The 23,239-nt window shown below is 38.7% G+C and overlaps 1 protein-coding gene across 1 annotated transcript in view; it reads right to left on the bottom strand.

Moving 5' to 3' along the window:
• The window catches only part of si:dkey-112m2.1 (transmembrane protein 132C), a 249,902-nt gene that overhangs the window by 3,169 nt on the left and 223,494 nt on the right, over window positions 1-23,239 (bottom strand). The window contains exons 8-9 of the mRNA XM_038299355.1: window positions 16,384-16,684; window positions 368-559 (exon numbers count right to left, since the gene is read on the bottom strand). Coding sequence (XP_038155283.1) covers window positions 368-559; window positions 16,384-16,684 — 493 coding nt within the window. The remainder of the gene's footprint in view (window positions 1-367; window positions 560-16,383; window positions 16,685-23,239) is intronic.

The raw sequence follows: 23,239 nt of genomic DNA, 5'->3' as shown, positions 1-23,239 counted from the left end.
AAATATGAAATAGGAGGACATGAGTGAAGTGAAACTCACAGAAACTCAGTATAAATCTTCAGATTCAACTAAAAGGAGGACCAAAATAAACCAGAGGCACAACGAATGCAATATTTTGTATTACTTACAGTAAAAAAGCCTGTAATATATTTGAAAAAAATCCCACATGTAGGTGCTACTAACAAAATTTAAACATACAAGAAGAAACTTTGATACATGAGAAATATTCTAACAGAAAATTGCAAAAATATGGACTAAGAGTTCAGTAAAACAATTTTTATGAAAATAAAACATGAATTTATTTTCCTTCTTGTCAAGCGCATGATAAAAAATTTAAAGAAAATTATTCTGTATTCACAATTTTTACCTGTGTCAGTGAATCGATGACTTCCTGTGTTGTTGCAGTAGCAACAATGGCTCTGCTGCTTCCAGGGCTCAGTTGTAGGGACAAAGAGAGTCCAGAAACCAACTGCACCCCAAGCTCTGTCACACTCACTTTATCATCCAACACCCTGATGCGCCTTTCTGCCAGGACTGACGATGTCAGAGGGGATACAACCTGTAAGAAGCAAAAAATATATATATTTTTTTCTGGTATTTTCAAATACAAAAAAAATCTAGAAGCTCCTCTGCTCACACTCATTACTAAATATCCAATCTTGCGGGCCTAACTCAGAGTGGATTTTTGATAGACCATTTTTTGTTTCCCATCTTATAGATTAACTCACTACCACTGATTCGCAGATTAGTAGGAAATACATTTTAAAATTATTAAATTTTACATCTTGCACTATCACGACTTTATAACAACAGAAAAACAAACCTTCTAAAATCACAAACAGTGTATTCCTTGCCTTTCAACCTTTCACATAATGGAATAGTAGCTGATGCACAATTTTTAGATTTGCATGAGCACAGTTTTTAAATTCAACCATAGTGTATAATTTTAAAAGTTACAAAAGAGGTTATCAAGGATAAGTATTAGCCTCCCTATAATTTAGACACTAGCTTGACATAGATTCACACATGGGACATTTACGCCTTTGTTCATGCTAGTTTAGCTGAAATTGCAGTCATCAAATTAATAGTAACACTAGGTTAGGGAGGATCAGACACCACTTGGCCATAAGATAATGTGTATGTGTGGCTTTAAATTTTTTTACCTGTCAAGGGACTGAAGTAGCTAAATACTATTTTCTAGTACAACACATACATTGCCATAAAATACAAAATATAACTTGTGCTTGAGTTGCAAATTGCAAATCCAGGTTTGAAGTTAATTTCATTATGAAAACCACAAATCAGTTTTTTAGAATATTCGATTTACAAACCTATCGTGTTGAATTTAGCTGTGAAAATATAAACAGGGTTTCAATGTGGAGAGGGTGGTGGGCATTTTGTTTTAGCTTCCCATGGAGAATACCTAGTTTAGTCACCTTTTGCTGCAGTAACCAGATTTATACATCTAAAAAGTCAATACTTTTGTAATGTGCAACTGAGATTCTTAGTTAAATCTTAACATTTAGTTGGTCAAAACTGCTCAGTTTGGTTTATCTCTCTTAGAACAATTGTAATACCATTTATCTTAACCATTCTATTGTAGCCCTTCCTGGATGTTTAGAGCAGTTACCCCAACAATATTTTGGAATGTTTAAAGCAGGAATTTTGCCAACAGAATTAAATCTTTTTTTTTTTTGTTGTTGTTGTTGTTGTAATTTTCACATAGAGCAAGCAGTTAGTCCTCTTGGATCAATGCCTTTCTTTCCTGTCAGTTGAAGTGGACTGTAAATGTTCAAACGGCAGACCTATAATTGCTGTATCATTATTAGGTGTCAGAAGCCTGGGATGGCATTTTTTTTTTAAAATAGAATAGAGCAGAAAATCCATTTATTGTCCTAAAATGGGGAAATTTTGGTAATTTTATCTTCTAATCTGGCTTTAAACTTTTCCTTAAATGTACAGTTATATTGTGTTAGTTGACTTAAATAACTATATAACTCTTTTTCTGGCAAATGTATGTAACAAAACTCTAAGCCTTTTATAGAACAGCTGTGCTTGGATACAACGGCACTTCCTACAGTTGTACATATTTACTTACTTCTGAAGGAAATTTTCCATCCTTTTAATTTTATTTTTTTATTCATCAGCATCATCTATAATTTTTCTTGTATCATGTCCCATTGTATGATATAATGTTCCAAAACAATAAAATGAAGTTTAGTCATGATAGAACATATGGAAATTTTAATAGGTATAAGTTCATGATAGTTTCTATTTATTAGCTGTTTCTATTCTAAATAGAACCAGCTAAAGTAACAACATCAAGTTTTAATTGTGACCAACATACATGGAAGAGGGGCCAATCTATAGCTGTATGATTTGCAAGCCACTTAATTGTCATCTTTACAAGTCTCAGTACTGTAGGTCAGCTAATAGCAATCTTCTCTATATAAGTAAGTGCTGTGAAAAAGTGAGTAAAAACACATTTCCAAATCACTTTAAAAGGTTGGAAAAGCAAAAAAAGAACCTGGTTGAATTTTTGAAGAAATCCTATTATTTCATTAAAGTTGTAATATATAAACTTTAAACTTACTCAATATGTATCTAGGTATTTGCTTGTATTAAGGATGTCCCAGCCGTTCCTTGTAGGACTCTTTTAAAAAATCCAAAAGAAATAAATGGTCCCTTGTGTGTCTAAACAGTTACAAAAATTACCCCTTTGGTTTAACTGATTAAAAAATGTTAAAGGATTCAAAAACTCACCTAAAGCCACAAAAGCTTCATTCTAATTCACACCTGCAGAATGTGTGCCCTTAGATTTATAGTAACCAGAGGTGTAAGCATGTAAATAGCTCTGATATTGTTTTGAGATGAGAATCTCTTCCATCCGCTCCAATTAGGGCTCCAGTATTTCCTGCAGCCTCCCTCGCAGAGCTGCATTTACCAGCCATAATGAACTGTCAGCACAGATCACAGCCTCATTTGTACAGACCCAATACCCCGCTTTTCTTCCTTTGTATGTTCCCTGTTTGTCTCTCACATGGCCAGAGGGAATGGGTGAATACCCTTGAATTGTCAAAAGCAAACAGTGTGGTCGCGGATCTGAATATACATTTGAAAATGTCTGTGATGTGTTCTAAAGCTTAAGCTTTGTGGGCAATTTATAAAATGGGAGAAAGAGATTAAAGCATTTTACATAAACAAATGTTCTGCTTTTGTTTTCCTTAATGGTTGGTAGGTTCTAGTATGATACATTTTTGTTTTATTTCTATAATATTCACGTATTTATTAATATATAATACCAATACTATAAAGTATTAAAAAAATGAAAGAAAATGTAAAGTTGTTAGTTATAATGTAAGTTAGCTGCAAACTCTTAAATTTAAACCTTTACTAATGTGTAGTAGAATAAAAAGGTGCATGATGTACCTCTTTAAATGACACTTCATGAATGGTTTATATCTGAAAAACTTGTAATCTGTAAGAACTTCTGACAGCTCCAAGACAGCTGTGCTGATGAGGTGTTTCTCCCTCAAAAATGTATTTTCCTCTTCCAACCAAATTTAGAGCATCAACTAACATATGTCCAGACTTTCCAATGCTCTGAACCCAACATGTCAAGGCTTTCCTAGACTGTTAAAGTTGTAGCAGTCAGATTACTCCTTGTTCTTTTATCGATGCAATGTCTTGCCTGCATGCCTGTCTTTCACCTACACTCATAATTGTGAAATTTTCTCATAAGGCTTCCAGGTATGTCGAGACCCTTCGCCTAATATCAGTTTTACAGATTTATTCGCTTTATCCTGAGAGAGCAATTTAAAACTCTTGCCAGGCTTAAATCTTCCTATTCAGACCTGTCAAATTCTTTCCTCATAACATTTCTGTTCTGTATTTAGGAAGCCTTCACTACCCAAAACCCCTGAAACTCCTTTTTAGACCTAAATCTAGGCATGAGCAACCAACAAAATAACAAGAAGTCTATTATTACCCAACCCATGTGTGTCTGATTCGCACATTGACACTTGCAAAGGTTAGCGGCACAATGTATTTTGCATACAAGTGTCCCATCCATAACCTGTCACGGAGTGCTTAAATGGATTTATTCACTCTTCTTGCTAAACACTAAAACTTGCTGCACAGTAAAATTAATGACCACATTATTGATTCAGAGCACACGATAGGATTTTACACATCAAGAGTCTGCTGAAATTTTAGGCTTCATTTTAAATGTCAAATGCATGTGGAATTGTGTTTCTTTGCTGAATCCACATAAACCTTTACATTTTCCCCTCAACTTAGAACTGTTTAGGAGCATGTGTAATGAAACTTTAAAATTTGGTATAAATGTTTACCATATATGGAAAATGAAACTAATAGAATGAAGTTGATGTGTTAGAAATGTGGTAATTCCTAGCAGCAGAAGTTGAATTTTATGCCCTAGGTTTCAACAGTGTACTTCACTTTGTCGTGTTGTCTTGTAAATGTCAAGCTGACGTTGATTTATGGTGTGTCATGATGGGTGTCACAGAGAGTAAGCCCAAGATGCAGAACACACACGGAGGCACTGGTAAAAGTCCAAAGAGTTTATTAAAGTCACAAGCACATGAATCACAGTTCAGGCAGGAGACTGATTCGCTGGGGTCTGTGCGGGGAAAGGGAGATGGCTGGATTTGAGCTTCCAGCTCACTGCAGGGAAACAACAGGGGAAATCCACATGGGAACCTCTTAGGGAAACTCCACAGGGGAAGTCGTCAGGTAGCATCCACATAGAATTCTTGGGTTGGCTCACCAGGGCAGATTAGCAGGTTAGCTTTCCTAGAGCGTCAGGCTTGGGACTGGCTTCCTATGATGCAACTCTCCCAGAGCTGCAGGCCAGAGACAGGTTGCCAGAGAGACAGTTCTTCCAGAGCTTCACAAGGAAACAGGAGGTTAAGCTCATCCAGAGCTTTCACGAGGAGACAGGTGGTTAAGCTCATCCAGAGCTTTCACGAGGAGACAGGGGGTTTAGCTCATCCAGAGCTTTCAGGAAGAGACAGGAGGTTAAGCTCATCCAGAGCTTTCACGAGGAGACAGGTGGCTAAGCTCATCCAGAGCTTTCACGAGGAGACAGGGGGTTAAGCTCATCCAGAGCTTTCACGAGGAGACAGGGGGTTTAGCTCATCCAGAGCTTTCACGAAGAGACAGGAGGTTAAGCTCATCCAGAGCTTTCACGAAGAGACAGGATTCCAACTAAGATCAACACTGCGGCGTGGAATCCAGGTCTGAAGGCAGCTTAAATACTGTGGTCCTCCTGATTAGTAGATCAGCCACAGGTGTGTGAGAGGCTCAGCTCAGGAGGACCCACGGCGCACTCTGCTGGAGACAGAGGGTAATCTCCAGAACCTGACAGTGACTCCAGCCCTAAGGAAAAGACAAAGAGAGCAGAAGAGGATCCTCGGCGCCCTCCGGTGGGCAAGCCTGAGGATCCCAACAGAGCCCCCCCCTCAAGGGTGGATTCCAGACGCCCCCTGAAAAAAAAAAGTCCAAAAAACAAAAAACAACCCACCCAGGGCGGGCGGAGGGGGCACTAGGGTGAGGAGGGCCAGAAACAACAAAAAACAGAGTCCAGAAAACAAAAAAGAACCCACCCAGGGCGGGCGGCGGGGGCACTAGGGCGAGGAGGGCCAGAACCAACAGAAAAAAAGGTCCAACAAACAAAAAACAACCCACCCAGGGTGGGCGAAGGGGGCACTAGGGCGACGCTGACACTCTGGGGGTCTGCCACGGGGTCGGTGATGAAGATGATGCTCCGGGGGTCTGCCGCGGGACTAGAGGCGAAGCTGACGCTCAGGGGGTCCACCACGGGGCCGGAGGTGAAGCTGACGCCCAGGAGGTCTGCCGCGAGGCCGAAGGCGAAGCTGACGCTCTGGAGGTCTGCCGCGAGGCCGAAGGCAAAGAACCTTCTCAGGAGGAAGATGTTCAAACTTCAGCAGGTACCCCCACGGGGTACCCCGTCCCCTCCTCGGCAGCTCAGGCTCCGTAGCGACTGCCGACTGCGGCTCAGGAGGAGGCTCTGAGGAGACCGCCGAGTGCGGCTCTGGAGGAAGCTCTGGGAAGACCATCGAGTGCGGCTCTGGAGGAGGCTCTGGGAAGACCATCGAGTGCGGCTCTGGAGGAGGCTCTGGGGAGACCATCGAGTGCGGCTCTGGAGGAGGCTCTGGGGAGACCATCGAGTGCGGCTCTGGAGGAGGCTCTGGGGAGACCATCGAGTGCGGCTCTGGAGGAGGCTCTGGGGAGACCATCGAGTGCGGCTCTGGAGGAGGCTCTGAAGAGGCCGCCGACTGCGGCTCTGGAGGAAGCTCTGAAGAGGCCGCCGACCGCGGCTCTGGAGGAGGCTCTGAAGAGGCCGCCGACTGCGGTTCTGGAGCAGGGTCTGGAGCCGAGGAGCCCGCCAATTGCGGCTCTGGAGCAGGGGAGCCCGCCGATTGCGGCTCCCGATCAGGAACAGGGGAGCCCACCGACAGTGGCTCCAACGCAGGAACATGCGAACCCTCTGACTGAGGATCCGCCTCAGGAACTGGGGAGGTCACCGATTGTGGCTCCACCTCAGAAACAGGAAACACCACCGACTGTGGTTCATCCTCAGGGGCTGGTGGGACCACCGACTGTGGTTCCACCTCTGGAACTGGAGGGAACGACCATGGAGGCTCAAGTTCAGTCTCTGAGGAGGCGAGAGGCGTTTGTAGAGAGCTCTTGGCGATTTGTGGCCCTTGCTGAGGGGCTCCTGGAGGCATTCCTTCACCAATTCCATTCTCTGAAGCCCTCTTAAGTGTATGCTCAGGGGTCTCTGGACGGCACAGGGCAGGCTCAGGGGTCTCTGGACGACACAGAGCTGACTCAGGGGTCTCTAGACGGCACAGAGCTGACCCAGGGGTCTCTAGACGGCACAGAGCTGGCTTAAGGCGACGCCTTTTCTTACGCCGAGGAGTCTTTGGAGCTAAGTTAACAGGGTTACTGGCTGATTCTGGCAAGAGAGTAACTGTTTGAAAAATAAGGGTTCCAGAATGGATTACTGATTCAGAGGCTAGGTAATCGGGCATGGAAACAGGTTTTGAAACTAAGGTGACGGATTCGGGTGTCTGAACAGGCTGGCGGAGATCTCTAGCTGTTTGACGTGTAACTGATGGGCCAATCTTGAGTTCTTTAACAGACGGAGCTAACTGACGATCGAGTAAATTAGAGCTGAGACTGACCTGGTGACGAAGGAAACTGGAATCCTGAGACTGAGGGTAGACGGCTCTGGGTCTAGTTGGCAGTTTGATGTCTAATCTGATGGCTAGCTCTATGAGGTCTTCAATGTTAGTTGGTTTATCGTAAAATGATAGCTTATTTCTGACTTGGTCGTTTAGAGCTAGGAGATAAGTGGTTTGGAGCGCAGACTCGTTCCACCCGGAAACGGCTGCTTTTTCAAGGAAATCAGAGGAAAACTCAGCAACGGTCCTATTACCCTGTTTTACATTTAGAAGGTAGCGAGGAACGGATAACCATGTGACCTGATTAAAAGTTCTTTCTAACTCCTGGGTGAAATTCTCAAAAGTGCAGCTTTCTCGGATATTTAGCGGAAATTTGGTCTCCGCCCATTCAAGGGCTTCACCAGACAAAAAAGAAATAATAAAGGCTATCCTATCTTTATCAAAACGAAAATTAGAAGTGTGAAAACTAAAAAATAACCGACACTGAAATAGAAATCCCTTGAGCTTACTTGGGTTACCAGAAAATCTCTCAGGTAGAGGAGGACCGGGTGACGAAAACGATGGAATGAGTTCTGACCAGAAAGGAGGGTTATCATCTTGACAGGGGAGTGACGGACGGAATTCTGGAAGTGACGGACCCGGAACCGGAAGTTGAAAAGGCGCCATCTTGCGATTCCCACGAAGCCCGTGGGATCTTGAAACGGTTGTTTTCTTAGAGTAAAACGGGGATTTTTACTCACGGAGGGACTGAGTGTGATCAGGAGTAGGAGCGTCCTGTTTCTCAGAGCTACGACGGGAGTGATCTGCTGGGCCTTGTGTTTTGGCCGCAGTGTTCTGTCATGATGGGTGTCACAGAGAGTAAGCCCAAGATGCAGAACACACACGGAGGCACTGGTAAAAGTCCAAAGAGTTTATTAAAGTCACAAGCACATGAATCACAGTTCAGGCAGGAGACTGATTCGCTGGGGTCTGTGCGGGGAAAGGGAGATGGCTGGATTTGAGCTTCCAGCTCACTGCAGGGAAACAACAGGGGAAATCCACATGGGAACCTCTTAGGGAAACTCCACAGGGGAAGTCGTCAGGTAGCATCCACATTGAATTCTTGGGTTGGCTCACCAGGGCAGATTAGCAGGTTAGCTTTCCTAGAGCGTCAGGCTTGGGACTGGCTTCCTATGATGCAACTCTCCCAGAGCTGCAGGCCAGAGACAGGTTGCCAGAGAGACAGTTCTTCCAGAGCTTCACAAGGAAACAGGAGGTTAAGCTCATCCAGAGCTTTCACGAGGAGACAGGTGGTTAAGCTCATCCAGAGCTTTCACGAGGAGACAGGGGGTTTAGCTCATCCAGAGCTTTCAGGAAGAGACAGGAGGTTAAGCTCATCCAGAGCTTTCACGAGGAGACAGGCGGCTAAGCTCATCCCGAGCTTTCACGAGGAGACAGGGGGTTAAGCTCATCCAGAGCTTTCACGAGGAGACAGGGGGTTTAGCTCATCCAGAGCTTTCACGAAGAGACAGGAGGTTAAGCTCATCCAGAGCTTTCACGAAGAGACAGGATTCCAACTAAGATCAACACTGCGGCGTGGAATCCAGGTCTGTGGTCCTCCTGATTAGTAGATCAGCCACAGGTGTGTGAGAGGCTCAGCTCAGGAGGACCCACGGCGCACTCTGCTGGAGGCAGAGGGTAATCTCCAGAACCTGACAGTGACTCCAGCCCTAAGGAAAAGACAAAGAGAGCAGAAGAGGATCCTCGGCGCCCTCTGGTGGGCAAGCCTGAGGATCCCAACAGAGCCCCCCCCTCAAGGGCGGATTCCAGACGCCCCCTGAAAAAAAAAAGTCCAAAAAATAAAAAACAACCCACCCAGGGCGGGCGGAGGGGGCACTAGGGTGAGGAGGGCCAGAATCCAATCTGGATTGGATCTGAGGATCCAAACATGGTCTGAGAGTGACGTCTGCAGTCTCATGAGCCAGGCCCTGATTGTATCATTAAATAAATAGGACTTGGATTGTTTGTGCATCTTTGTGTGTGTGTGTGTCTACTTGTGGAGGGGTTGGGGAGAGGGAGAGAGTGTGTGTGGCAAGTGCCACTAAGCAAGATGGTAAAAGACTGAGAGAATGAGACATGGCGCAGGTGTAAGTTTGATAGGCTTAAGTGTTTATACCACCCTGGGATCAATCTGACTGTTTTTCAGTCTTGTTCCTTTTTCAAACCAAATTTGTTATTTACTCGCCTAGTAAAATGGCTTGATATTATGATGTATGGAATAAAAATGATATTAGGATCTTAAATTTAGTATAATTTTTATAATTTGTTAAATGTCCTTTTTTCTTTTGTGATTAAGTGGTCTAATTTATGTATTGATTTCAAGCACTGCATATCCATTGCTTTTTACCTTCTGCTAGTATAGGAAAATAAAAATATCTGTTTTCTAAAGTAGGTTTGAATAAGACATATTCCAAAACCAAAGTTATTACATATAATTTAATATAATACAGTAGGGAACTTTCCCACAAGAGGCCAACATACATAAATTACTAGAAGGTCATAACCAGAAGAAAATAATGTAATGAACGCTTGTTTTAACAGAGACAGAGTTGTGCGTTTAAACCGACAACCTCCTGACCAAAGGCAAAACTCTTGAAATTCATCTTTATTTGTGTCTGAATAGCAAAATTTCACCAAAGTTTAGAAGGCAAAACTCCTTTTTCAGCAATTTGCTTGATAAAGGTTGTCTTTTGACATAATGGTTTAAGGTGGAAGTTACATTTACACAAAGACTCAGTTTTTCTCTAAGTAACTAATTATTTGTAAAGCTTATATACTACTTATTTACAGTAACAGTCACTGTGCATAAAACATTTGATATTCACAACCATAAATTATTCATTTATTTTGAAAAAGCCTAAAACAAACATTAGGCCAAAGTAAAAACTGTTTGTAAAACACAAAACCCACCAAATGATTCAGTCTCTACTAGATTATTTTTATTTTCTATATAAATGTAATGGGCTTTCATGTAAAACAAATGTTGGCCTACTTTTCTTTACATACAATTACTTAATTTTTTTAAGGTTTGCATTAAAATTGAGCTTTTTATATCTCCTCCAACATAAGTTTACTCTGTTGGAGGTGCAGACCTTTCACTGGAGCCTTACAATATCTTCATTCTTTTTTGTTTTCAGCTGGTCTAAATTCACTGCTGTATGACTTCAAGTTCATGTTTTTCCGGGTGGATCATCGAAATAAGTGGTCCTCCAATCATTGTCAAACATTCTGGTGATATGTTTACATAAGACCATCCTACATGCTCTCACCATGTTCACTGTAGTGAGTCTGACATAGAAAAATTGCAACTCTTTTCGAAAGTAAGCTTGTATGAGCGATGCAAACAGCAACTTTTAAACAGAGCGTGCACAAGGAGAAATGTGGTCTTAAAGGGCTCTCGCATGCATTCAATAAGCATTCCCACTTGGGAGCAGGTACAGGGTTGTGCATGTGCATTTTTTTTTGTTTTAAGTGGCCGTCTCTTTTCGAAAATTTGCGAAAATCCACCACTGTACCTTTAACCCAAATACTACTTAAGATTTTCTGGCAAACATAGAGCCAGACACCTAACCCTCAAATACTTTTGTGCAGCGGCGTAGGAAGCGGGGGGGACGGGGGGGACATGTCCCCCCCAATATAAAAGCCAGGTGGATATGTCCCCCCCAAAAATTGTACCGCAAAATATTAGATTTTGACAATTTTTTAACTATCGTGCTTTTATTTTGAAGGCGCAACATAGCGTTACGTCACTGTACTCCCCCTCCCCTCTGTGAACTGTTGAGTGTTTGAGCACTCAGACGGGAGGGAAACAGCGATACAGAAAGTCAGAAACTTGTGAATGAGGTAAAATGGTCTGTCGGGAATGCTGCTATGAATATTGCTTATTTATAACGTCTTGTTGTCAGTTCACTTTCATATATAGAAACTGAATCTTTTTAGTTTAGTCATCTTAGACTTGTAGGAAGAGGATTAGGGCCACTGAAAAAAGTTAACTGATTTTTACATATTTTTTTTTTTTAGTTTAACATGGGGGGAAAAGTCAGAATTCTGACTTTTCTCAGAATTCTGACTTTAATCTCAGAATTCTGACTTTTTTCTTCTGACTTTTTTCTCAGATTTCTGACTTTAATCTCAGAATTCTGACTTTTTTCTCAGATATCTGACAGATGATTAATATTTCTAATCAATTTACAGTTTTTCTTTTGGTGTTTGGGGGGGGGGGGGTACTATACAGATATATAAAAACAAGAAGGTCTAACTAAAAAATAACCAGAATATATGTTTAGAGTAAAGATTGACTACTTGTGTTTACACAAGCACACAATTTCAAATCTGCTGAGCTTGCTGTGCAAGAAAATGTAAAATATACGTATAAAGAAATATAACAGGAAGTACTGCTAAAACAAACTAAATGTTAAATAATGTAGATATTGGTTTAAAAAATTCTACAGATTTGGAAATTTGGAAGGAATACATAATTCTGAAATTAATCAACAAATCTGGTAAAGAAAAATAAATAAAAAATAAAAGTTGCACTTTTTTACTTGAGGAATTTGTTGAATAACTTCATAATTATGAGTTTAACTAGTTGGAGGTAATGCTACACTTCTCTGCTTCCTGTCCTGCTCATAAAAGGTAAATATTATAAACCCACCATTCATTTTCTACACTATTTGGAAAACACAACACAAATGTAATATAACAAAAGTATGTTTAACAACAAACATGTTAGCATCATGCATAGCCATGTCTCTTTTAGAGACTAGCTCTCTTGTTTTAATGACCTTCTGCTCCTCCATTAATGAGGGGACCCCTCGGGCACGTAAAAAGTTGCCTAATTCTGTCATTTTCCACCAATGTGTCACTGGCTCTCTCAAACAACTCACATCTTTGTCAGTGAAGCTGAGTGCTCCACATCTCTGCCTTCATGGTGCCCATCTACATTAAGATTCAAAATTCTGAGAAAAAAAGTCTTAATTCTGAAAATAAAAGTCAGAATTCTGACTTTTTTCCCGTATTAAACTGAAATAAAATGTAAAAATCACTTAACTTTTTTTTTTTTTCAGTGGCCCTAATCCTCTTCCGTAGTCTTGGGCTGATCACTCATCCAATATTTAACTGCTAACTTTCTCTAGACGTTTGCCACGCTAGCAAAATGTTTTTTTTATATATTTTTTTTTATATCTCATTTCAGTACAATGCCACCACCAACTAAAAGGCTGAAACAGCAGTAGGACTTACTCAGATTTTTTTTAAATTGAAACGTCAGTGTGAGTAACAGTCACCTAACACAACTTGTGTTGAAATTAGCCCGGTCTGGGCGTGCGTTTTACGAGGATTTTTTATTTTTTGCATGGTTTTGATTCCCCGAAATGGCAGATGTTATACCTGCCACGCTCCTGATCGTAAGTTAAAACCACAGGGAGAATTAATTCTAATTCTTAGCAGCGGCGGCCGCATTGGTCGTGCAGCGGACTGCTGCACAACCACTAATTAACCAACTAATTAACTTCTGCATCTTTATTTCCTCAAATAAACTGCTGGCTCCTCTTTTTACACTATAAACAGATTAACACAACATTGACAACTCTTTAGTTTTCTCTGTTCTGTACTGCAAATTGGAATTAAAGGCGCCATTTCTACCAAAGGTCTGGACAGACTGGCCACCTGTGTAGAGTGTACCCTGCACCAGCACCTCCAGACCCCACTAAGGGACAGGGTGTACAGAAAATGGAAGGATGGATGGATTTCTACCAAAGGTTGATAATGCGTTTTTGAACCAGATGCTTCAAAGCGCCCTGTCCATAATTCTTCAACACACTGTCAGCTCCCTCTGTCAGTTAACCTATATAAATTCATTTTTGACCATTATTGCAAGTTTGACAAAATAAAACATATCAAACTTTGCACTTGTGTGGCCTACTGAATTGTTTTGATTTTCTAGTGCGTATGCGGCCACTAAATATGCCAAGGGCTGAAGCCCTTGAAAGACATCTCCCTTTGCTTAATAAAAGACTCCAGTCATTTTGTTTGGTGATATGCTCACATCTTATGAACAAATGCATTATGTTAATTTTAAATGCATTATTTTTGCAAACACATTTATAAAGGAATAAAGTAAAAGATTAAATAGCCTTTTTTTTAAGTAGCGTACTTAAGATATGTTTCTGTTGAATATTTACGAATCTCAGATTTCCGACATGTGTCCCCCCCAATTGTAAACATATTCCTACGCCCTTGCTTTTGTGTATATAGTTAACAATAGCTATCTAAGTGTGAATGCCTGCAAAGCAACCACAAACTTTACAGCAAAAATAGTGCTGTGAATTATTTCAAAACATCTCATCATAATAACATTTATAATAATTTTCCCAAAGGATACTGTTGAGTAAGTTTTGTGGAATTATTAAAATGCAACTTCACAGTAGTAAGTGGAGTAAATATTTTTTATTTTTAATAGATGTATGTATAACAATGATTGCTTCTCTAAAGCCTCAGTTGATATTTTGCTATTTTTTTGGTATCTCATTAGCACACACCTGCACTCTCCAAAAACAGCAAATTGCCAAAACTCTTACTCTCAAAGAGGCCTTCTCATTTATGGATCAACTAATTAAGCAAATTTAATTTGCAGTACTAGAGGGCTACATGTGCCATAGAAAGAGAAACATCCTCACTGTATTTCTTCCAGTGGCGCATTTCTGGTGTGGTTTGATTTTTGTTAAATAAATAATAATAGAGTAAAATTAGTTTTGTTCTTTTACATCTAAAATTGGATTTAAACAACCCTTTGAAGTGGTAGAGAGTAGACCCCTGTTATTATAAGATCAATTAGAGATGCACGGAGGTGCACTGCAGCATTATGAAGAGGTAACAATGTTTTTAACCTTTCGAACTGTTTACAACCTATTTTCTTTAAGTTGCTGTTCCTTTTACAGTTGTTTTGGAACATGTTTTTCCAGCGAAATTCAAGCCACAACTAATCAGTGCAGAAACATTTAGAATACAATCAACACACGCAGTGCACAGCAAGAAGTATTTTGTACGATTAAAGAAGTAGTGCAAAAAAAGCCCCCAAGGAAACAAAAAAAATTACTAGTTGTTTTAAAATGTACTTTCGAGTAAATTTCAGGGTTCTTTTCACCACAAATAAAACATGTAACTGCTCCATTATTTTCCTTTAATGTTGTTTTTTAAGTGGTGATCCATAATCAGTCATGATTTCTTTTTTTTTTTTCTGAGCTGTTAGTTTGCGATATATTAATTGTATTTAACATATACTTATGCTATGGTCCAAAGCTGGCTCACCTTCAACTTATGTTAGTCTCAATTAAGACTTTTTATGAGTCCTTATATAAACCATTCTGATAATCAAAAGTCATGTTATCGCTTCCAAGCATAATAAATGTAACATTTTACAATCTCTGCAGTGCGGCACATTCATGTTGGAGACAGCCTTCAACAGTAAAGAACAAAAGCCCATAAACGCTCATGAACATCACGTCTATAATCTCATTCCTGTCTGGACCTCAAGGTGACGGATTTTTAATAAAAAAAGAGTTACTGATATTTTTAGTGAAGGGTGGCATGGTAATAAAAACTGTTGTGTCAGAAAGGGCATTTGGCAAAAAAACTTGAACAAGATATAACCAAGTATTTGGCAACTTTTTTAGGCTACATAAGGAAGCCAATGAAAGGAGCCCTTGAAAGACTGTATCCGACGGACAACATTGGAGAAACTTACAGTAAAGTCAGTGTATTATTTAAATGTTGAAATGGGAATAAAATATTTATAAGTAATGCAGAGTCTGAATTCTTGGTGTTTTCTTCAGTTACTGCTTTGTTTGTGATGAAAACCTTCTAAATAGTTATGAGAATAAAAATTTTTAAGGTTATGATCAAAACTATTTGGTTAAAGAAAATATATATATATATAAATATATAGAACACATGAATCTAAAGAAACACAGAGCATTACTAAGCTCCCCCTTGAAGGAAATAGAAAAAACAAACAACACTGATAGTATAGACAGAGCACAACATTCCAAAAATCAGAGAGACAATCAACAGACAACAATATGAAATGTTCATTGTGCTTCAAGACTTTTGCATGTTTTAATTTCATTCAACAAACAATACTTACCTGCATTAAAACAGTTATTGAATTAATTTTATTTCTACTAATGAAATATTAATTTTCTTGTAATACTAAATGCTTGTACTATTCAATAATATTTTAATGACTTTTTTTTGTAATTTCATGGCAGGCAGTCTTGCAATGTGAACATCCCATAATAATTTTGAGCTGCATGGTCATGTTTGTAGAGGCAACACATAATAAAGGCCTAAAGAAGCATCCATGAATTGTTAGTGTGGCAATATGTTGAATGTCCAACAGAGAAAAAGATTTGTAAAGTTTACTCATATCTAACCAACAGCTGCTGTGCAATCACATTCAAATTAAATCGAGGAAACTTGTAGTATCTGTCTGAATCCATGTAGGATGTTATTTAAAAAAGGGGAAAAAGCAATAAGATGAACAATATGAACTGAAACTATTTTAAAAAATGGTTGAAGAAGAACTATATATATTATTAATACATAATCCATGCACATTAAACTTGGTTGGTATGAATAAAAAAAAATGCTAATCATAAAAATGTATGTTGCGTTTGCCACAAGAATGGCGTTTCTAGCACATAAGAAGGGAGTAAGATATAGACAAAAATGTGAGAAATGTTTCATCCAGAGTATGTATTAATTTAAATTTGTAACGATGACCTGCTAAAATTTTGTTTGATCCCTTTATCTTAAATTGCCACAAATCAGAAGCTTGTTTTTGCAACAAAAGAATCTCTATGACATAGCTCCAGTGTCAGTTACTGATTATTACTCCCTTTGGCAGGTCCTCCAGACTTGGACTGACAAAGTTTGCTGAAAAAATTGTTGAAAATTCTTTTTTGTGAAAGCACAAAAAAAGGATTTTTGTTCTTCCAACAGTATTACTAAAATATGATCTTTATCTTATTTACCTTAGATCATGTATTGTCATACAAGCGATCTGACCAATAACAACTACAGTTCTAGCCAAGAAAACTACTGCTCATAATACCTGTAGATTGGTGGTTCCAGTACTCAGTCCAATTAGCACTTGACCCTCCAGGAGCTCTGCGATCTTCGGGTCCTGCACCCTAAGAGATTCCTTGACCAGCAGTGTAACATCCACATGCCAGTCTGTACCCAACAGGAAGTTCTGCTGACCTGGACCGCCATCCTCCATGGCTCCTCTAAACTCCCCTGCATCGCTAACAAACTGTGTGAGGACATGCAGAGATGTGCTCTGGTACTGGGGTACACAGGAATTTTCTTCTTGTCCATAGGCACCATTGTTGTCATCAGTGACTCTCTCATATCTGTATGGAAAAATAAAGAAAGTCGACTTAATTTATTAGTGAAAGAGTAAAACTGATGAGGATTAGAGACCAATAAAATATCTAAAACTGATCGTGGTTTCAAAGCAAAGGAGCAGAAGAGAGGACAGGATTACAATGGTAAGAGAAGCTGAAAATATATTTTTGGAATTAAAGCTGACCATGTCTAACAGTTTTACTGTGAGCTTCAATATCTTGTTTTTTTCTTTTTTTTCCTTGCTGTCTGGCTTTCCAAAAGCCACTCAGCCAGAGTAAAAAAAAAAAGTCTGTTAAAATCAACTCGCAGAGGAAAACTGCTGCCATGCTGGCTTTCTCATTTTATTTAAAAGGGCAACTGATATTTCTCAGAATGTTTGCTATTTATTTGGCCCTCGGCAAATCCTTTGCAGATGCAGCCATCTCAGGAAATGTGTTTCTTTATAAATGAAAATTACTCTCCTGAAAATGTTTTTAAACCTGCAGATGATCTTCTGCACAAAAGTACATATTTATTCTAAAGCAGATAAAATTATCTCCCATCGCAATAAGAAATACTCATTAGGTTGCCCCAGGTAGGAAAGGATTTAAGATTGGAAAAAGAAATGCTGCACATGGCCTTAAATTTGTGTAGTTAAGCATATTGTATTATGTTAGAGATGTTGAAAACAAGCCAGGCAAATAAACTGCTGTGAATATTTATATGTGGATGAATATGCTGGATATGCTTTGTTATAAGTGTTTTAGACAAACAAAAAGATTAGAATTTTAGAAATAGTTAAGAGTGCATAATACATTATTTAAAATAGAATAAAAAAATCTCTTTACTGTCCCACAATGGGGATATTTTGGTGTTTACAGCAGCAAAAAGATTATATAAGAATAACATACTAGTAAAGGCATGGTAATTTTATTTATTAAATTAGCAAGTGATCAAAGCCAATATACACTCATCAATGTGAAAAATCAATTACACCACTTGTTTAATTATTTATTGTAATTAACCCTGATCAATCTTTAACTGAACAGACTGGATTACTGACTGAGCTGTAGATTCAAGAAAATCAATTAAATATCAGTTTTCTGACAACGTAAAGTAGGCTTAAAGGTCTCTAAAGCATTCATAGTGCCTCAGCATATATAAAAAAAAAAAAAAACACAGATGAGAAAATAAGTCATTGACAATTTTCAGCCAGGAAAGAGGAGGCAAAGTCATTACTAAGCCATTTCTGATGTTAAGGGATTCCAGTAATCCAGAGTACAGTGGGGACTGGTTGGACATGGACGGTTTCCTGCGTGATTCCTGTGTGATTCCCACGTGAATCACGTTGTATTTCCTGAGGCCAGTTTTTTTATTTCAAAAAGAACTGCAATGTACCCGGACAACCACCAGGTGGCGCTTGGGACCTCTGCCGTGCTGAGGGTGACGTTTGTGGGCCTGCAGTCAACTGAAAAGCAGGTTTATTGGGGATCTTGGTGTGATACTGTGCTATTTTATTTTGTTTTTGATTAAAATAAAGTTAATGAATTAATTTAACATAAGATTATGCAGTCAAGTGACTGCATAATCTTATTTTATGAAAATGGTTGCGTAGTTATAGATACACCTCCGATCTTATCTGAGAACTGTTATTTCTATTTATCTGCATCGCTATTATTTAATGAAAAATAAAATTAATTAAGTTGGAGCCGGGGATACGGACTGTAGCGCAACCAGAGAAAGGCGACAGAGACAGTGCTGCGGCTGGTGATGTTGAAATTAAAATCATATCCAAAGTTGATTCCTCATTAAGATAAGCCAAAGTTATTCAAAAGGGTATGTAAGAAAATATATTTTCTTTAGTTTTGTAAAATATAAGGTGCCGTTGAAAGCTTTGTTTTTGTGTGTCACTTTCTTGCCGTGCAATACGTGACACCCCTCCCAGTCTGGTCAAGTAGCAGACTGGGAGGGGTGTCACGTGTTGCGAACTTATAGCACAGTGGTTAAGCTGAGTGGTCTCCAGATCAACAGCTCGTGGGTTCAATCCCAACTGTGGCCGAGTTGCCTTAAATGTTTTTTTTTTTTTTATAAAGCATCTTAATGCACCTTTTTCCTCCCTGTTTGCACCTCCAGTAACTTCTATGCCAATATGTGACGAGTGAATTTCTCCGCTGTGAGATCAATAAAGCTCATCTAATCACATCTACTCCAATCTAAATAAATAAATAAATATACACATGTTCAATAAATAAATAAGCATTCAATTAATTACCCCCAATAAATGGTGAAATGATATGTTCTCATAATAAATCATTTATTTAAAAAATGCTGTTATGTTCCTTTTTTTTTTATTCCTTTTAAAATGCTTAACTATTTTTATTCTTTTATTTTCTTTCAAAAAATCACTAGATAACCACAAAAAAAAAAAAATCTGTAAATGAATTGTCTTGACAAATAAAAACATTTTGAAGATATAAAAACTGTAAAATAATAGGAAATAAAATATGACTAGAAAGGATTCACAAAAAACTGAATTTTAAGTATTAAAAAATTAAATATATAAATGTTAAAGTATTGCAATTGTTTCCAAATTAATTTTTCTTTGCACCAACCAAAGGGGAAAAAATAGAAAAAAAGCATCTGAATTTTCTTTTTTTTTTTTTTTTTTTTTTTTGTGGTTATCTGCTGCGGACATACTGTAAGTGGACTGGTCATGTTATTGTCCGACTGATGTGTGGGTTATACAGGCCAAACATCTTCCCTTGCCAACCCAAATAATGAAATCCGTTTTTTTTTTTTTTTTTTTATCTTGACGAAAACCAGAAATATGGTCTGCCTGCATTCATCAACAACTTATGTTTGTGAGACCCCCTACCCCTCAGGACCCCCGCCTAATCAATGCAAAAAATAACGACAAATGGCTTTAGCAGGTTATTCAGAGTTGACGCGGTACTTTGCAGACAACTTACTCTCTTGTTCTCTGACAATAGAATTCAACCACCACCATTTACAGAGACCCCCTCCCCCTCACAGCTCAACTTTGTGGTTTCAACACTGCAGCGAAAGTTTCCTGATATGGGGAAGAGTGACTTGAAGGACTGCATTGATAAGATCAACGAATTTCTCCGTACAACACGCAAATCATCCCAACGACTCTCAATGTAAACCTGTTCAGTATTCATCACAATAAACACATTTTCCCACATGCTCTTTTCCCACTTTGTGTTGTTTTAAAATCTAATCTGAAATATAGAAATAGAAATTATAGAAACAAAATGTTTCACAGCAGTTTTTTTCAGGAACAGAATCAGGTTTATTGACATTGTCAGAGAAGGAGTTCACAAACTAGGGATTTTTTTATGGTACAATCGTGCAAGATGACACATATAAGGGTAAATAGAATTATAAAAATATCTAAACACTGTGGCAATATATAAGCAATATCTATACCGTATATCCAGGTCTGGGACGGATTTTAGCAGGGGCTTACCGGGGCTGCAGCCCGGGGCCCCGGCATTCCCGTAGGATTTATATTTTTGTGAATGGATAGTGTTAGAATTTACCGTATTTTCACGACTATAAGCGCACATAAACGTCTAAAATTGAACAATATCACACCAAGATCCCCAATAAACCTGCTTTTCAGTTGACTGCTGATCCACAGGACAAAAAACTGGTCATAATCAGGGAAGCAGACAGACTAAAGAAAGCTAGGAAACGTCTCACCAAAACACACAAATCTTGGTGTGATATTGTTCAATTTTATTAATTTTATTTTTAAACTCGCTGCTTCTGCATCAACAGCGATGTTGATGAGTGGAAAAAAACCCCACCTGGTCTCCTTACCAAAGGGAGCACCGCACATTTCAAGGGATAAAAAGACGTTTATGTGCGCTTATAGTCGTGAAAATACGGTAAATTCTAACACTATCCATTTACAAAACTAAAGAAAATATATTTTCTTACATACCCGTTTGAATAACTTTGGCTTATCTTAATGAGGAATCAACTTTGGATATGATTTTAATTTCAACATCACCAGCCGCAGCACTGTCTCTGTCGCCTTTCTCTGGTTGCGCTACAGTCCGTATCCCCGGCTCCAACTTAATTAATTTTATTTTTCATTAAATAATAGCGATGCAGATAAATAGAAATAACAGTTCTCAGATAAGATCGGAGGTGTATCTATAACTACTATCAATCTATCTATAAATATTTTCATGAAATAAGATTATGCAGTCCCAATGTTAAATTAATTCATTAACTTTATTTTAATCAAAAACAAAATAAAATAGAACAATATCACACCAAGATCCCCAATAAACCTGCTTTTCAGTTGACTGCAGGCCCACAAACGTACAGACAAGGTGTCTCTGACTAAAGGAGCTGGTCAGCTCCTCTTTTTATACAGGCTCATGCGTGAATGTCCAACGAATAACTCCAATTGTTGTTTCAAAAATAGAAAACCTGGTTTCATTACTTTACATTCTAACTTTCATTACTTTATAAAAAAGCGATAATAATTATAATAAAAAAAAAAAAAAAAAACATTTCAGGCAACTCGGCCACAACTGGGATTGAACCCACAGTCTATTGAACCAAAGACCACTCAGCTTAACCTCTGCGCTATAAACTCGCAACCCGTGACACCCTTTCCAGTCTGCTACTCGACCTATGTAATTCTGACTCATGGGACGCCGAAATGGAGTCAGACTGCCACCTAGTGGCTATAGTAGTCACACAATACGTGAAACACGCGGAGCGTGAGTGAAGTGTCCATTTCCAACCAGCGCCCACTGTATGAGCCATTATCATCAGACAAAACACAGAGGAGTTCTAAACCATTTTAGGAGGACTCACCCTCAAAAATTACTCCAAAAGCAGTCGGATGATTGATCTAGGAGGTTAAAGAACAACTAAGTGAATTCTGTTTTCTACACGCATTGAATCATGAGGAGGAATGTTTGGCCATCTGTTTCTGAGGTCAAACATTCTTATTAATCACCAACAAAGCCACCTCTAAATGGTTTAGAGAATTATATGTGATTGTGGTGGAGTTTGGTCCAAATCTGGACCTAAATCTAATTAATATGGTATTTCATGACCTTAAACCCTTTTTTAGGAAGTAATACTTTTCACACATGACCAGGTTGTTTGAGAATGAAAATTTCCTATCTTTATCTAACACTAAAATGTCTTTGATGGTGTGAAACATTTAACTGTTACAAAAAAAAAAAAAGTTAGAAGTCTTTAAGGGGGCAGTTACTTTACAAAAATGTAGATTTCCCACACTTGTCTTCTGGTCTTCTAACATCCAACTCTATCTGTAGTGAAAATCTTGTGTATTGTTTTCAACACTGTCAATGTCATTGGTTTCTCACTTTTGTAGCATGACTCTCAGCTTCCTCCCATAATTTGCTTAATTTTCTATTTTCTCCTTTTTTTTAGTTTCTATCCTAGACCTTTAAATCTCAATGCTTGAGGCTTTGCTTGCTTCCATGCTGGTCAGGTGGCCAGGGAGAATGACCGTGACAGTTTCCATTAGGTTTAATGGGGCATGGCTTGTCAGGCAGAAAACGTGCTGACAGGTTAACATGTTGTGGCCCAGTGGCTTGGCTTACTTCCTAACCTGTCTTTACCATACACCCTCCCCCTTTCCTTCCTTCACATGAATTAAGGGGACAGCAGTCAACTCAGAGGTGACATTAGTGGCTTGCAGCAGAAACATGGGGGTCAAGGTCTGTTTTTAGCAGTGACAGACAAGTCAGCCAAGGAATCAGACTATAATTAGGGGGCCTGTTTATCTTATGGGGTACTGGGTGAGCTTTTTCTTTGCTTGGTTAAACATGCACACAGACAACAAGTTGGCACTTTTGTTTTTAGTCTCTTTTTTTTTAACTACTATCTAAATATTCTGCAAATTAAAAATGCATTCTCTTAATAAAACTCTGTACATGACTCACAAATTCGGTCCTTTATGTACCGTAACTGTTAGGCCTGAAAAATTTAACTATGTCTTTGAATGTTTTCATCTAGAGATGTCATTGAAATTCTTGTTTAATTAAAACAATGCTGTAGGTTTGGTGGTATTTAGGTTTTTTTCAGATGGTATAAAATATGCTTAGCTTGCTTAAAAGGCAATCAATGAGAAAAGATTGCATTACCAAAATGGTTACCTTTGGTCTATCATATTTATCCTTACAGACTTTAAAAAGCATTTGAATCTAACTTGCAATCTCTTAAAACCAATAACGATGTTGTTATTTATCAAAGACAAAAAAAGAATAAATGGGAAAAAAGAAAATACATTTTATAATCCAGAAGCAAGAATACACTCCTTTTGCAGCAACAGCTTGAAATTCTTGCGCTGTGTAAATGTAAATCTCTCATTAAGCCGGCTCCCCTTTACAAAACTGTTTTCTTCATTATATTGCCTAAAAAAACCTTCATATACAGCTCTCTTGATCTCTGGTTGGGATCTGGAGTGTGACTTTGCAGACATCTCAGAAGATACAGGTTGGAACAGAATTCATCAACTAAAAAAGTGTTTTCACCCAGTTTACCTCTATGTTTTATGTACA

This window comes from Cyprinodon tularosa, unplaced genomic scaffold (genome assembly GCF_016077235.1).
Source record: "Cyprinodon tularosa strain WSP-4 unplaced genomic scaffold, ASM1607723v1 ctg425, whole genome shotgun sequence".
Classification (NCBI taxonomy): Eukaryota; Metazoa; Chordata; class Actinopteri; order Cyprinodontiformes; family Cyprinodontidae; genus Cyprinodon; species Cyprinodon tularosa.
Note: the sequence above shows the minus strand (reverse complement) of the source record. Positions and strands in the feature narration are given on the sequence as shown.